General features: G+C 33.9%; 1 protein-coding gene across 39 annotated transcripts; it reads left to right on the top strand.

Annotated features, from left to right (window-relative positions):
• The first annotated feature begins 2,120 nt into the window (after positions 1–2,120).
• Positions 2,121–15,358, top strand: LOC111295963 (putative disease resistance RPP13-like protein 1). 39 transcript variants are annotated; one of them, XM_089740804.1, is made up of 17 exons: positions 2,121–4,644; positions 4,780–6,205; positions 6,551–6,856; positions 7,191–7,533; positions 7,786–7,882; positions 8,066–8,215; positions 8,716–8,788; positions 9,237–9,447; positions 11,214–11,645; positions 11,998–12,289; positions 12,408–12,483; positions 13,049–13,145; positions 13,419–13,499; positions 13,950–14,025; positions 14,366–14,429; positions 14,549–14,713; positions 14,826–15,358. In XM_089740804.1, exons 1-2 carry the CDS (start codon positions 2,346–2,348, stop codon positions 6,138–6,140), a joined length of 3,660 nt encoding a protein of 1,219 aa, XP_089596930.1. In that variant the 5' UTR covers positions 2,121–2,345; the 3' UTR covers positions 6,141–6,205; positions 6,551–6,856; positions 7,191–7,533; positions 7,786–7,882; positions 8,066–8,215; positions 8,716–8,788; positions 9,237–9,447; positions 11,214–11,645; positions 11,998–12,289; positions 12,408–12,483; positions 13,049–13,145; positions 13,419–13,499; positions 13,950–14,025; positions 14,366–14,429; positions 14,549–14,713; positions 14,826–15,358. The 39 variants fall into 39 exon arrangements, 37 of the variants coding, with proteins under 37 accessions (XP_089596930.1, XP_089596931.1, XP_089596915.1 ...); XM_089740803.1 differs by having other exon boundaries at positions 2,123–3,561; positions 3,655–6,205; positions 7,786–7,861; positions 12,420–12,483; XM_089740802.1 differs by having other exon boundaries at positions 2,123–3,561; positions 3,655–6,205; positions 7,786–7,891; positions 9,219–9,447.
• Positions 15,359–16,211: the final 853 nt, after the last annotated feature.

Raw genomic sequence — 16,211 nt, 5'->3', positions numbered from 1 at the left:
TATGTAATTAGTGCGAGGCATGAATGAATTTTGCACCAAAAACAAAATAGAAGGCCCTCCCCTCTGCCTTTCTCAGACAGCTATTGATGTTAGGAAAAATATTTAAAGTTATTTTCATTTTTATTTCTTTTTTTATTTGAATTCAGAGTGCTCGAGTCACTATCTTCATTTTTTAAATTTTATATTTCCAATTCAAATGTCTAGGATTAAGAGAAAGATTGGATAATGTAAAATATTATATAGTGATATGATATAAAGAAAATTAAAATAAATTTAAAATTTTAATAATAATTATATAAATTTAATAAAATAAAATAAAAAATTAATTTTTTAAAAAAAGTGAACAAGAAATAAAATTGTGAAAGACAAATATTGATTTGCACGACAGATGTAAGTTATAGACTAAGATATTTATGTATACTTCTAAATTGAAGGATAAAAAAATATAAAAGTTTATTTTTTAATCACTTTTAAAATTTTTTTGAAAATTTTAAATTTATGATTTTTTATTAAATAATTGTTTAATTACATACATCATTAGTTTACAAGCAGAATTTTGAGTAGAGGTCATTCAACAGCTGATCATTGAGCTGGATACACTTGAGGCAATTCAATTTTTTTAACATAGTGGCAATTCAATGTTTAATGTAAAAATTAAAAAATTAATTATTGTACTAAATTATTTATGATAAAACAATCAATTATCCTATTTAATTTTTTATTATATTCAATTTTTTTATTATCATTATATTTACATTCAAATATATATTATTAAATTTAATATGATTATTATAATATCAAATCTCATAATTATAATAATTAATTAATAAATTTTATTATTGTTTTTAATTTTATCTAAGTGGGGGTTTAGATGCATAAGCACCTCCAATAAGGTGTAGTTAAATTTTAATTACTATCAATTAAATTTAAATGTCAATTATAGTGATATTTATTCAATATAAATTTTTTATTAAATTTTTTTAATCGCAACTACAATAACTTTTTCTTTCAATTGCAATTATAATAATTTTTTATTATTTTTAATTTTATCAAAATTAATCTTACAGTCTATCTAAATATACAATAAATCACATATCCAAATGGATTAAGCTACTATTGCTAGGAAAAAATATTCAAAATTACTTTTGTTCTTATCTGATTTTTTTTTTTTAATTTTCTTTTATCTGAATTCAAAGTTACTAACTGGTGGCTAACGAGTGCTTAAGTCATCTTTTATCCTTCCACTTCATATGTCCAAAGACCCAAGAGGTTAGGGAGGACAAGCCATGACCTTTATATTTTCAGCACAATAATGTGAAATCAGATATGTATGCTTAAGCATGGGGAAAAAAAAAAAAAAACAAGTATTTGACAGTTCTTATAGAAAATAAGGGATCATGTGTAACCATAAATTTGTGCTATTTGTTATCATTTGTGCTCTCATATCTAAGGAACACAGAATGTTCTTCCTAATTAGATCAAATATATGCCTTAGCCAAGTCTTCAGTGGCAACTGGTCAATTTAAATCTTTGAGGGGAGTTAATACCATCAAACCATCTCAAGTCTCACATCAATCCCGTCTTAATTAGAACATCACTGGTGATATCAATCTTAGGACTTTGATTTTGAGAAACTACTTTTTGATACATCTTAAGAGAAAATTAATTATTTTTATATGCTGCAATCATGCTTTCTTTTTGGTAGACTTTAGATGAAAATTTCATGTACATAGTTAGGGTTTGTTCACTTTTTTTACCCGCAATTTTCCGGTAAAAGAAAATATGATCCATTCACAAGCTCTTGTACTTTCTTTATTTTCTGGATTCAATCTTTTCTTTGTTGCAAGTTGCAATTTCCTTTTCCCATTAGCCTATGAATAATCAACACATCAAAAGCCACCATTCAGACAGGAAATAACTTTGGCACCCAAAGCATATAAAACAGTATGGCCTACAAACTTCTTTTTTTTCTACGCGTCTCTTTTGCTTGGATGATGACATAAGATTCTTTTATCTTTCATTGAAAGTGAGGTGGGGTATCATTGCAACGTTCAAGGAAAGTTCATTAACACAACGCTTTCATTGAAAGTGAATAAAGCCTTGCCCTTCACCACAACGCTGTGTTCATCTTTCATCCTCGCCCAATTTCACTGTTTGTTGTTTGCAATCACTTCCTTTTTTTTAATCTTCTTCAAATCCTTCCCTTGCAAAAAAAAAAAAAAAAACCTTCCCCTTCAAATCCTTTCACTTGAGTTTTAGCACCCTTCTTCTTTCCATTTTTTGTATTCACTTCCTTTGATCTTCTTCAAATTTCCTTGTAAAAAAAAAAAAGAAAAAGAAAAAACATGGCTGGGGCTTTGGTGGGTGGAGCTGTTCTCTCTGCTTCCCTCCAAGTTATTGTCGACAGGTTGGCTTCTCGTGAGATCTTGGACTTCATTAGAGGAAAGAAACTTGAAGATGGCCTTCTTAAGAAACTGAAGCTAAAGCTCATGTCATCTAATGCAGTGCTGGAATATGCTGAAAATGAGCCTATTAGCAACCAGCCTGTCAAACTCTTGATTGATGAGCTCAAAGATGCTGTTTATTGTGTGGAGGACCTCCTCGATGAGATCGCTGCTGAAGCTCTTCGAAGTAGGATGGAATCTGAGGGTCAAACTAGTATGGCAACGAAGGTAACCCGCTTTTTCTCTTCTCGCAATCCGTTCGAAGAAGGGATGGAGTCAAAGCTTGGGGAGATCCTTGAGCAACTAGAATATCTACACAACCAAGTGTGTATCCGCGGTTTGAAAGAATATTGTAGAGGAGAAAAGAAATTTCAAAGATCCTGTGAAACTTCTTTGGTTGATGTATCTGGTGTTTTTTATGGCAGAGATGGTGAAAAAGAAGCAATAATGAAGTTGTTGCACCCAGAAAATCTAACTGAAAATCAGATAGATGTGATTCCAATAGTGGGTATGCCCGGGGTTGGTAAAACCACCCTTGCACGATTCATCTACAATGACGAGAGAGTGAAGGAATGGTTTGACCTCAAGGCATGGGTGTGTATTTCAGACCAATTTGATGTTTTCAAAGTAACCAAAGCCATTCTTGATGAGATTACTTCTGGTTGCGATGATAGTGAGAATCTAGACCAGCTTCAACTTAGACTAAAGGAGAAGCTGTTGGGAAAGAAGTTTCTATTTATTTTAGACGATGTTTGGAACGAGAATTATGCAGACTGGGACGATCTGACAAGACCTTTCACTTCTGGGGCACGAAACAGCAAGATAATCGTAACAACACGTAATGAAAGGGTTGCATCCATTATGAAGACTGTTCAAACTTGTCCTCTTGGCATCTTATCTGATGATGATTGTTGGAAGATATTTGCAAAACATGCACTTGTTGATGGAATTCCAAGCAGGCATCGATGTCGGAAGGTAATCCGTGAAGCCATTGCCAACAGATGCAAAGGCCTCCCTCTAGCAGCCAAAACACTTGGAGGTCTTCTGCGTTGTAAAGATGCTGATGAATGGAATGAAATATTAGACAGCGATATGTGGGACAAACTAGAAAAGGAAGGTAGTACTATTCCTTCATCTTTGAGATTAAGTTATTATTATCTTCCTTCACATTTGAAGCGCTGCTTTGCATATTGCTCCATTTTCCCTAAAGATTATGAATTCAGAAAGGAAGAACTCATTCTACTATGGATGGCTGAAGGTCTTCTACAAATTTTCAAAAAAGATGGCAACGCGGAAGGTAACAAGTACTTTAAAGATTTAGCATCCAGGTCATTTTTCCAACAATCAGCAAGAGACAAATCTTGCTTTGTCATGCATGACCTAATCAGTGACTTAGCTAAATCTATATCTGGAGAATTTTTTTGCAGATTGGAAGGTAGAGGTGATTCATGTGAAATAACTAAAAAGACTCGTCATTTGGCCAATATCCAAGGAAAGTATGATGTGGCTAAGAAATTTAAGACATTATCCAAAGCAAAAAGTTTGCGAACATTGTTGACTTTGCAGTCATCTCCATTCGTTTGTTTTGTTACCAGCCAAATGCTTGATTTGATAACAAAATGTAAATGCTTACGAGTACTTTCTTTGGCTAAATATCGAAATATCAATGAGTTGCCAGAAGAAATCGACAACTTAAAATATTTGCGATATTTGAATCTTTCCAAAACTTCAATTAAATGTTTGCCAAACTCTTTGAGTACATTGTATTATTTGCAAACATTAATATTGTTTGAATGCTTCCGGCTTGTTGAGTTGCCGAAAGACATGTGTAGATTGATCAACTTGCAACATCTGGATATTAGGCGCACAAGGTTAGCAAGGATGCCTGAAGGAATGGATAAGTTGAAAGATCTTCGAACATTAACAGATTTTGTTTTGGGCGAGCAAAATGGTTCAAGCATTAATGAGTTAGGAAAGCTCAAGCATCTACGCGGAAGACTTGCCATTTCACGTTTAGAAAATGTTGCCTGTGCAAGGGATGCCAAAGATGCCAATTTGAAGAAAAAGAAGAACCTTAAGGAGTTGGAGTTGCTATGGAGTTCTGATCATGATACTGATGATACAAGGCATCACAGAGAAGTACTTCAACAACTGGAGCCCCGTAAAAAGTTGACGCGTCTTGTCATTAGTTGTTACGGAGGTACAAAATTCCCGGAATGGATCGGACATTCTTCCTTCACAAAAGTAGTATCTGTGGAGTTAAGCGGTTGTAAATATTGCTTGTTCTTGCCACCGCTTGGGCAATTATCATCTTTGAAATCTCTCTCTATTTCAGGGTTTCTCGAAGTAGCAACAGTCGGTGACGACAACGATGGTTTCTACGGGCATTGTGATGCATCGAGTAAACCATTTGGATCTCTTAAAACTCTAAGCTTTTCGAAAATGCCAGAGTGGAAAGAATGGAAGCTTTGTTCGAGAGATGATGCTTTCTCTAGTTTGCAAGAGCTAAGTATAAGAGATTGTCCCAAGCTAACCAATTCTCTGCCCAAGCACCTCCCATCTTTAAGGAAACTTTGGATTGCCTGTTGTGGAAATCTTGGTGGCTTGCTTCCTGAGGCACCACGCATTCGCGAACTTGAGCTAGGGGATTGCGATGCATTGCAATTGGTGCCATTGCCTTGTGGGCTTCGAGAGTTGCGAATTTGCAATCGGATTATCAATGATTCCATAATGGAGCAGATGATGGAACACTGCACTCGTCTTGAAAAGTTGAATATGTTGAATTGCTCTAATCTCATATCCCTTCCTGAAGGTAGACTTCCTATCATGCTAAAGCAACTGAGAATAGCGGGTGGTGTCTTGGGTTGTTTCAAAATCCCCTTGTTTACATCTCTTGAATCCTTGGAGATAGTAGACGGAAGGTGTCATCCCCTAGAATCTTTTCCATTGGGACCATTTCCTATGCTAAAACTTCTTTCTTTTTCGACATGTGACGACTTGAGGTGGATAGGTGCATCAAAGGGGCCTTGCTGCCAGCATCTCGCATGTCTCAATTCTTTACTAATCAATAGATGCCCTAATTTGATATCTTTTCAAATTGAAGAGGGATTATCTGCCACCAATTTAAGGAGAATTGTGCTTTCAGAGTGCGAAAATTTAAAGTCATTTCCAGAGCATATGCACTCCCTCTTCCCGTCCCTTAAGGAATTGGAAATAATAAATTGTCCAGAAATAGAGTCATTTCCAAGAGAGGGTTTGCCTTCCAAATTAAAACAAATTTATATCATACGAAGTGAAAAGCTGATTGCGGGCATGATGAGGAGGGAATGGAGTTTGCAAACACTCCTTTCACTTACACGCTTCGAAATCCTGAGTGAAAAATCAGAGATAGAGTGTTTTCCAGATGAACATCTGCTGCCCTCTTCTCTTATCCATCTTGCATTATTTAAATTTCCAAATCTTAAGCTTTTGGACGGTAAGGGCTTTCAACACCTCACCTCTCTCCGCAAATTGCAGATCAAACAATGTCCAACACTCCAATCCATGCCGGCAAAGGGGCTCCCTGACTCTCTTTCTCATATTTGCATTTACGATTGTCCTTTGCTGAGAGAATGTTGCGAGAAGGGGAAAGGTAAAGATTGGCCCATCATTTCCCACATCCCTGTCATTTGGATTGACGATGAGGTCATTCTATAGCAATACTCAGAAGCCAAATGTGTCAACGTGTCCCTTTGCCATTATTAACACAATCTAAGGGTCAGGTACTCCTTCCATTTTCATTTTATTTCACTACTTATTTTACTTATTTATTTATTCATTTATTCATTTTTCTTTAAAAAATTCTTAATTCATTGAAGTTTATGGACTGTTTTCTTTTTTTTTTTTTCTTGAATTCTAATGCCAAATTCCTCATTACTTTTATGATATGTTGACTATTGCTTAATTTGTTTCAAAATCTTTTATAGTCTTCCTCGATTCTTTTGTTTTTTTTTGTTTTTTTTAAGAATCAGTTACAAATTCCGGTTTATGATTCTCATTCAAATGAAGTTCTCTGTTGTATGATTTGCTTTAGTCTGGAGATTAATGGCCTCATTTTTCGATCGCAGAATTATCTGCATGAAAGTTTTCAATACTTGAATGGATTGGCATCAAGCTCTGCATACTTCATTTGAAATTTGGGTTTCCTGGAGCTGCTATGTTGATGTGCTCAGATTTGACGTCAATAAAGAATAAATATTGCAACATCTTCCTTCTCTTGTCGCGAAATCAGTGGCAACCATATTCTTTAATCAGACCAGAAGCACTGTCTTGGTTATCAAGATGATTCATTCAGTCCAAGGACTGTTCCTTTTGAAAGAACTCTTAGTTTGAAGGTTTCCCGTAGTAGTAACTGTGGATCCTAACTTCCATAGGTATGTTCTTTGAGCAACTAAGCCATCGATTCCATAAAATTTTAGATTTCATTTGGAAATCTCCATTTGAGAAGATGGATTCGAATTTCAAATGCAGTAGAAATTATGTGGGAATGCTTATAAATACATGACCTATATAATTCTATTTAAATACATAGATTTGGTAAATCTCTCTTGAACGGTGAATTCTGGATACATCTTTCTATACTCTCTTAAATGTAATGACTGCAATCATCCTTAGAAAATGAACAAAAAATCAAATTTATAATTCAGTCTCTCAAATACTTGTTTCCAAGTGAAAACATTAAGGTTTTATCAAGTCCTAAAATGGCAGGAATGGCTTTTTTCTGAAGACAATTAAGAATGTGGGGCATTCTCTCATGTTGTAGAATGTTAATGTCATATGTTAATCGATATCTTGCCCTTTCATTGGAACTTGAGAATAATGGAGGGGGACAAGTTGTGGGATGACTTCGGATTGCAGCAATCCATGAACTGGAGTTAGCTGAATTTGATTTGTTGCCTTTTGAGCGACTGCTTTGTGGTCTGCGCAAGGTGAAAATTACAGATTGCAATACTCCCAGCTCAAGGAACTAGTATAGTGTCATTCCATTGAAGAGGTGGATAGCTCCATAATTCACTCTACGCTAGCTTTCAATTGTTCAGTTGTCACTGAGGTGCAGTATTTCTCTATTCTTATGTAACAAATTTATAATTTATTTAATTGATGTTCTTCAATCTTCATAGAGAGAGAAAAAGGTACTTGTTGAGTATGCTTTGGGGTAGAACAAATCAAATATTGCAAATGATTTTGTGGTGTATTTATTCACTTCATGCACAAGTAATTTAAATATTGATGATTTTGCTTTCAGATGGAATCAAAACTACAACTGATATTTAATATATGGCAGATTGCTTTACTTTTACAGGCTACCGTCACCCTTGCTACTTCTGAGATTTGTTGCAAATACTAATTGATGATTTCCATCAAATTGAAGTTATTCCGTAAGTTGCCTTAGGCTGGAGGTGCGATAGGTCATTTTTCTATCCCAAAATTATCTGCATGATAGTTTTTTATGGTTTGACAGTTTTGCATCAATCTCTGCATAGTTCATTCAAATTTGGATTTCCTGGAACGGCAGTGCCGATGTGCATAGATTTAAAATCAATAAAGAAAAATGACGTTTGCTCCCTCATTCTCTTGTACAGTATGAAATCATTGACTACCATATTCTCTAGTTCGTACCAGAAGTCCTGTCTTCCTTTCCATGATTCATTCAGTTCAAGGACTACTCGAACAACGTGAACAGCTGCTCCTCTTAAAAGATTTCTCCACTTGAGGGTTTTCCTGGGTAGCAAGTAGGGATCCTAACCTTAGCAACTAAGCCGTCTAATTTCACGAAACTTTATGTTGCATTTGTATATTTACATTTTAGAAGATGAATTTGGATTTCAAATGTAGTAGAAATTATGCAGTAATACTGGTGAATCTATGAGTTGTATAATTACATTCAAATATATGGATTTATAGAATGACTGAAAGTAATGAATTTAAAATACCTAGATAACAAAGTGGATTCCAAATGCATCCTTTTATACTCCCTCAGATGTAATGACTACACTAATCCTCGAAAAACTGACAAACAAATCAAATTCAATTTCACCCTCTCAAATACTTGTTTCGAAATAACAAAGTAGTAAGTCTATGCTTTGTGCTGGTTCACTCTATAAACATATGCTTCGTTTTGTGTCATTAGGCCCACAACTAGTCCCAAATCGTGTCTCAACACTTGCTGTTTATTTTCTCTCTTTAAATTCTTAATAGCTAATTAAATTGTATTTCACCTCACTCTTAACAGATATTCAATCTAGTATATTCTTCTTTTGGTCTTCCACTAAACAACCTACAGGCCTACAACAAATCAAATGCAGGTATCTTGTGCCACTTACTTTTTTTTTATTATCAAATTTGTGGAGGTTCTTTTAAAAACTTTTATACTAGTTTGAAATTGAAAAGCTATGGCAACTAGGTTAAGCCATTTATACACAGTTTATATTTATTAGAAGAAATTTTGTAACTTGCACCAATACCTTTGTGGTTGCTGTAATGAAGTCAAGTACAACTAAGGCCAACATTGATGCTTCTCTACTTTGTGACTAGTGATCTTCAATTGCAGTGCTTACTGTTCCAGGCTGTCATTATTTGAGCAATGCCTCATCACTTACCTCCTGTTTCTTCTGAAATTCTGTTGCAAATTTGAGTTGATTCTTTTCATTTAGTTGAATATGTGTTTTTCCTCTTATTTGACAGCCTTTTGAATCCAATTCCTTCTTAACCTGGTTAACTATAAAATGTGTTTAGTTTTATGATTTTTTCCAGCAAGAGATTGAGTCTGGAAGAGAAAGAAGAACTCGATTTTGGGTAAGAGGTTGTACTTTGAGAGTGAAAATGAGGAAACTGAAGGGAAAGTGTTTAACGGACACAAAGGAGAAGATGATGGAAATGTATCTAATGCTTCTGATTCTTCAGCTGAAAACCAGCAGCAGAACAATCCCACTTCCTGCGACACTTCATGGCCTCTAAGCTACAGGTCATTTCTCTTTTCATATGCTTACATGATTGTACTGCTGCTTTACCTCTCTCTGCTTTCTTCTATGCACTTTCTTAAGTTAAGTTTCATAACAGCGTGGATTTTTGTTCTTTTCTTCAAAGATTGTTTTAGTTAATCTTCAAGAGCTAAGATAAGAAACAACCACTAAAAAATTTTTAATAGTTACTTTTCTCTTTCAAGGGTAGAAATTTTTTTTAATATCATTACTTTGATTTGCTATTCTTGACGAGGAATAGATTGTTTATTTGGTATAAGGGATGGTGTATAGAAGAGTATAAAAAGAAAGGAAAGTATGGATAGACTTAAGCATATATTTAGAAAGGGAAAAAGTACTTAAACTATGATTGATGCATTTGTGATAACAATAACGGATTAAACTATGATTGATGGATTTGTGATAACAACAACGGATTAATGTTGTGTAAAATTTTGTAGAGGAGAAGCTTCTCTATGACAATTTGGCCTACAAATCCATCTCCAATTATTTAATTATTTTACCCTGTTAATATTGGAAGTATGAATCTTATATGGGCTCTAGTAGAGATGGACTATTTAAGTTGGTTGATGATTTGGTATTTCTCATATAATTTGGATTATTCAATTGTTCTTAATTCTGCTTCTGGAACCTTTAAGATATATTTTCTTCAGGCATGCAAATAGTAGCATATTCTGGTATACAAAATTTTGCCAAATTTGTGTAAGTTGAAAAGTCCTGAATTCAAAGTAAACTTATATTGTTTCTGTAGAAGGGGATGTGACATTAGCAAATGTTATAGAACCTTTAATCTGTGTAGTATTAGACAGTTGAATCAAGAGAAAAAGGTGATATTTAGTCACTTCTTTTAGGCAGTGCTTCCACTTATAGCTTCAAATGCTATTGGCCTTTGTTAATTTTTCAGTCAATCTATTGATCTGTATAGTAGTGTACCATCTTCACGGTAGTGTACCGTCTCTGAATATCAGGTTTTTGGGCACTCCTGCATCTTCAAGTTTAGGTAGTTTGTTTCTTTCCTCATCGCCTCAAAGGCATCGCTACTACCAACAGTAGATGATCAAATATAGCCTCAAAGACATAGTTTGCACTCTCTGTTACCTCTAAACCATCAAGTAGACAATCTTGGAGAGTAGATGAGAAAACATCTTAGGTCTCCTATGGACATCCAGAGCTCATATGGGCTAGCTGGGTTAAATTTTACATAACTTTTGTCCATTACCTAAATTTTATCTGTCATCTGGTTACATAATAAGTTGTTATATTGAATCTGTCTCACAAGATTTGTAGATGTGGAAAAACTAAGAAATAAAATTATGTGAAAAATCAAAAGTAAATTGAATGTATATTAAAAAACTGCTTATAAAGAATTATACAAACACTTTAGGTTTATATACAACTAACTAATAGATAAATTATGAAATTAAATCTTCATAAAATTGATCCTATAATTGATAGATTGTCTATCCTAATTTTTGTTCTTAATTTTAGAGATACAAATATTTAATTTTAAATATACAAATATAAATATACAGATTACAAGATTATAATTGGCTGTGCATGGCAACTCTGACCCACTCATAAATCCTTCCAAATTGATGGCTTACATTCAGGCTTGGCTTGTGCAAATATTGATGCTTCCACTAATTTGAGAAAATTAATATCATAATGCAAGGATTGACTTGCGCATTTCCACTTTCAGTTAGAATTAGATCTACAACTGATGCTTAATTTGTGTCAAATATTTTTACAGCCTCCCATCACCATAATTCTGAGTGTTGGTTGCAAATCCTAATTGATGATTTCCATCCAAATGAAATTCCTCTTGCATGAGTGCCTTAGCGTGGAGCTACAAGAGCTCATTTTTCTATCCCAAAATTACAAGAGCTCAGTTTTTGATGGTTCGACAGCTTTGCATCAAGCTCCACTTCATTTCAAATTTGGATTTCTTAGCGCAGGGGCAACAATGTGCACAGTTTCAAATCATTGAAGGAAAACTTCTTTTACTCCTGTCTCCTGTATTGCACGAAATCAGCGACTACCATATTCTCTAGGGTATACCAGCAAAACCATCTTCCTTTCCTTGATTCATTCAGTTCAAGGACTATTCAAGCAAGTAGGACTACTGCTCCTTTGGAAAGATCTCCCAATTTGAGGTTTTTCTGAGTACTAATCGTGGACATGGGTAAGTTCTTTTAGCAACTATGCCATTTAGATTGCATGAAATTTTTTATTCAATTTGAAATTCCTCTTTAAGAAGTTGGATTTGGATTTTACATGATGTAGAAATTATGTGGTAGTACTCATTAATAAGTGAGTCATATAATTACACTTAAATACATGGATTTATAGAATGATTCAAGTGTTGAATTTAAACTACCTAGATAAAAAAGTGAATTCCAATTGCATCCTTTTATACTCTTTCAAATGTAATGACTACCTCATCCTCACAAAAATGAAAAACCTATCAAATACACCCTCTCAAATACTTGTTTCAAAAGGAAGCACTAATATTTTAACATATCTTGAATTGGCAGGAACTAGGTTTTTCTGAAGAGAATGAGGAATGTGGGGGCATTCTCTCAGCTTGGAGAACTTTACTAAGATTGTCCTAAGCTAATCGACATCTTGCCCTTTCGATGAAACTTGAGAATAGTGAAGGGGGACAGTTTGTAGATTACCTTCCAGTTACAGTAATCCATGAATTGGAGTTGGTAGAATTTGATTCCTTGGATTTTGAGGGAAAATTAGAGATTGCAACCTCCCAGCTCAAGGAACTAGTATCATGTCATTCCTATGAAAAGATGGATTGTTCCCTAATTAACTCTGGTAATTTTGTGCACTCCTTGTTCTTTGTGTTAATCATCTTTCTTTGTTTTATTTCTGCATCATTTTTCAGTTTTTCCCAACTTAATGTCCCTTTCGTTTACTGCACCTTCCGCTCAAGAATTTTTTCCAGGCTTTTTATCCAACTAAACAGTTCAAGAAATGGAAGCTATATTTTCAGATATGACAAAAAACAGGTAGTTTTTTTTTTTTTTTTCATTTCTTCAATTCCAGCTTACTAGTGGATTAAGAAATTTATCTGTCAATAATTCATTATTATACATCACTGACACAGCATTTCTGTTCATATGCATCCCTGTGTTAACATGTGAATATTGTCCTCTGCTTCATGAGAATTCGGACCTCTAGTCTTTTTCACTTCTAAATTCATCTGATATACTTGCATGACTTTATAGTATGTTAATTATTTGTTCCATTATATGTCATAAATGGAAAAGAAGGTGCATTAGACATCGGTTACCTGAAATGATAAAGGCAATGATTGGTGTTAAGTGCTTGAATAAGAAGCATTTGTTGTTGTCAAAACGGAGAAAATACTGTATGTTCTGTTTCTTGATTGGAATACCATATTTGGTTTTCTGGGTACTGATCATTGCTGTCATTTATCTCATGATATTTTACCAAGTCATTTGTCCATGTGTTCTTGCCAAATTTTAGGTTTTTTTTCCAACAATCTTGTGTTAGAAACTGTGATCCACAAGCATGGAAATCAACCTCAAAATTCTTGTAATCTTTCTGAAGGTTTGCTTGCCTGTTTTGGTTAACGCATTCATTGTACTGCTCCAACCTAAAAAGTCTAAGAAAGAGAAGCTTTATTTTCAGAAATGACGAAAACCAGGTAGCTTTTCTTTCTTTCATTTTCCTTTTAATGCCAGCTTCTGTGATGGATCAAGAAATTTATCTGTAAACAATTGATTATTATACATCATTAACAAAATGTTTTTTATTCACTAACCTTGTGATGAAATAAAATAGACTTGGATAGGTCATTGTTCCTTTTGTTGATAAGTTTTCATTGAGATTATATCATTTGATGGTTTCCATTATTTCCTTATTAATGGTGACTCAGAATTGCTTAGTTCTTTTAATACTGTTTCTATTATCCTTTCAGAGTTTTTGAAGTTATTGAGATGTATAATTGGAGCTTGAACTTTGTAGATCTCGGCAACTTACAAAACTTGACAAAGGCAGGGTAATTTCATCCTTTCTGTGGGTTACTCTATAAAGATGAGATTTTTTGTTGTACCAAAAAGGCTCACAACTCTTCTTGTCTTATTATTTGCTGTTTATGTTTTTCTCTTTAATTTCTTAATGGCCAAGTGAAAAGTATTTCACCACATCCTTGACAAAAACTCTATCTAGCTCTTCCAGTAAAGGATTTACAACAACGCAAACATGGACTAACTATCTATTACTATAAAAAATTTGGAGGTCCTTTTCTGGAAATTTTATACTAGTTTGAAGTTAAACCAATGCCAACTGGGTAAAGTCATTATTGCATCACTTTTAGAACATATTAACTTGATCAAATATTTTTCTGATTACTTTGTTGAAGTCGGGCACAACTAAGGTTAACATTGTTGTTTCGTTGGTTAGTGCTAAAAGTAGTTTCCATAATACATTTAGTGATTTCTGCTTTCAGGGATACAAATTAGACCTGCAACTACAGATCTTCAATGGTTATGCATTTTGTGCAAGGCTGCCAGTTGCTATTTGAGGTATGCCTCATCACTTGCTTCATGTTACTTAAGAGAAATTTTTAAGATGATTGTCTCTAGTTAATTAAGACCCTTCTGATTGGCTTAGCTTTTTTAGTAGTGTTTCTATTATCCTTTCAGAGGTTTTCAAGTTATTGAGATGTATTAGCAGAGTTTGGGCTTCGGAGATCTCAGTATTTCACAAAACTGGTCGAATATGCTTTCTGTGAATTTACTTTATAAATATGTGCCTTTTATATATTGAGGCTCACAGCCCTTCTTGTCTCATTGCTTACTGTTTAATGGTTCTTTTTTAAATTCTTAATAGCCATTTAACGGTATTTTACCACATTCTTAACAGATAGCTGATCCGGCATGTTTTTCTCTGGCTCTTCTATTAAAGACCTACAACTAATCAAATGCAGGTAACTCTTGCCAGTTACTAATTATTATTATTAAACTTTGAACATCCATTTTCAAGAATTTTCATACTAGTTTGAAGTTGAACATGCTATACGTAAACTTTTGGCTCTAATGATGTCAGTCCCAACTAAAGCTCACATTGGACGCTTCTATGGTTATTGCTGAAAGATATGTTTCCATAACAAAAAGGTGACTTCTACTTTCTGGGATAGAAAGTATGTAGACCTGCAAGTAGTGATCTTTGATGTTTGTGCATTGCATTCCAGGCTGGCAGTTGCTATTTGAGGTATGCCTCAAAACTTGCTTCCTGTTATAAGAAATTGTTGCAAATTTGAGTTGATTATTGGTGGTTAGTTAATCTGGTTAGGAGCTAACATAGAACCTTGATTTTTTTAAAGATTATGCACCATGGAAATTTCAAATGGTCTACTACCAGCTTCAGCAAGAGGTTGAATGTATTTGCAGCAAGTTCGATATGCTTCATCTTAAATTTTGGATTGTTAAAGGCAAACATACATAGAGGATGGTCTTACATTGTTTTGTATTCTTCGTATCGATTATGATTGGGTTAGCGATTCCTTTCTTTTGGAACTATAGAGGTCAATAACAAAAACTACAAGTGGTCTGCTGATTCAACAGAAGGGAGGGAGAGGAAGGTGTGGAAGAAGACCTCAAACATATCATGTACGCTGGATCTAAAATGAAATGCTTCATATGATTGAAGTCAGATATCGATGATAATATTAGGATTCTTAGTTTTTGTTTCAGGCAGTAGTTCACTTCATAAAATTTCATTTTCTTCTTTCGCATTTAAATTGTTAATTTCGTTTAAACTTTGGGTGAATCGTTTCCCCAAAGGACTTGACATAGTTGGAGCTATCAAGAACAACTGACTTATCTGATATATTATGAATATGTTTTTTTTCACCCAGATGGCTTTCTGTTTTTCTTTTCAGAGTGATTAAAGCTAGCAATTGAGCAAAATTAAAGTAGTTGGTCGTGCTTGCATGACAAACAAGTCCATAATCAAACTAAAATGGTAATTATTGATCTTCAGTTGTGGTACTGTTTCTTCCAGTTGCCACTTGTTTTGTTTCCTGTTACTTGAGAGATTTTGTGGCATATTTGAGTTGGTTATTTTCGTTTATTTAAGTTACTTCTGCTTCCTGTTTCCTTTTCATTTTCTTTTTCCCACCTGTTAATGTACTCGGATAAATATTTGGATCATTTGGACCACCAAAATAAAATTGAAAACAATGGCACTCCTCCATAATGATATAAATTAACTGAATGTAAATTATTATTCATAATCATTTGTTGAATTTAATAAATAAATATAAACGATAAAGATTGAATCTGTATTGTTCGTAAAACTTTTATTTATTTACACTTATATCTCCAACATGATATTTTATTTGCCGCTTGTCCAGCCTGAATTTAAAAATAAAAATATGTTCCCTCCGTCTTTAAGTTTAAAGATTTAATTTTGAATGGTTTTTCAAGAGTAAAAAATTACTTTAAAAAATTTCACATTAAAATTTAAGGATATTTTAATACAAATGGCAAGGAAAACATGAATCATATTTTGCAGATAATATGATACGTTTTAAGTCAAAATCTATTTTAGTCAGTAACCACTCAAAGAATCAGAGCAGTGGTCGATCAAGTGACCTGCAAGATAAACGGCAACAAAGGTGGGCTAGAATTTTAATCACCGGAGTAGTGTTTTCCTTTTTCCTTTTTGTTTGATTTTGTCCTTTTGCTTCTTGCTGTTGGCTTCAGGC

The sequence above is a fragment of the Durio zibethinus genome, chromosome 12, assembly GCF_047325235.1.
Source record: "Durio zibethinus cultivar Kanyao isolate XHJ-2024 chromosome 12, ASM4732523v1, whole genome shotgun sequence".
Classification (NCBI taxonomy): domain Eukaryota; kingdom Viridiplantae; phylum Streptophyta; class Magnoliopsida; order Malvales; family Malvaceae; genus Durio; species Durio zibethinus.
Note: the sequence above shows the minus strand (reverse complement) of the source record. Positions and strands in the feature narration are given on the sequence as shown.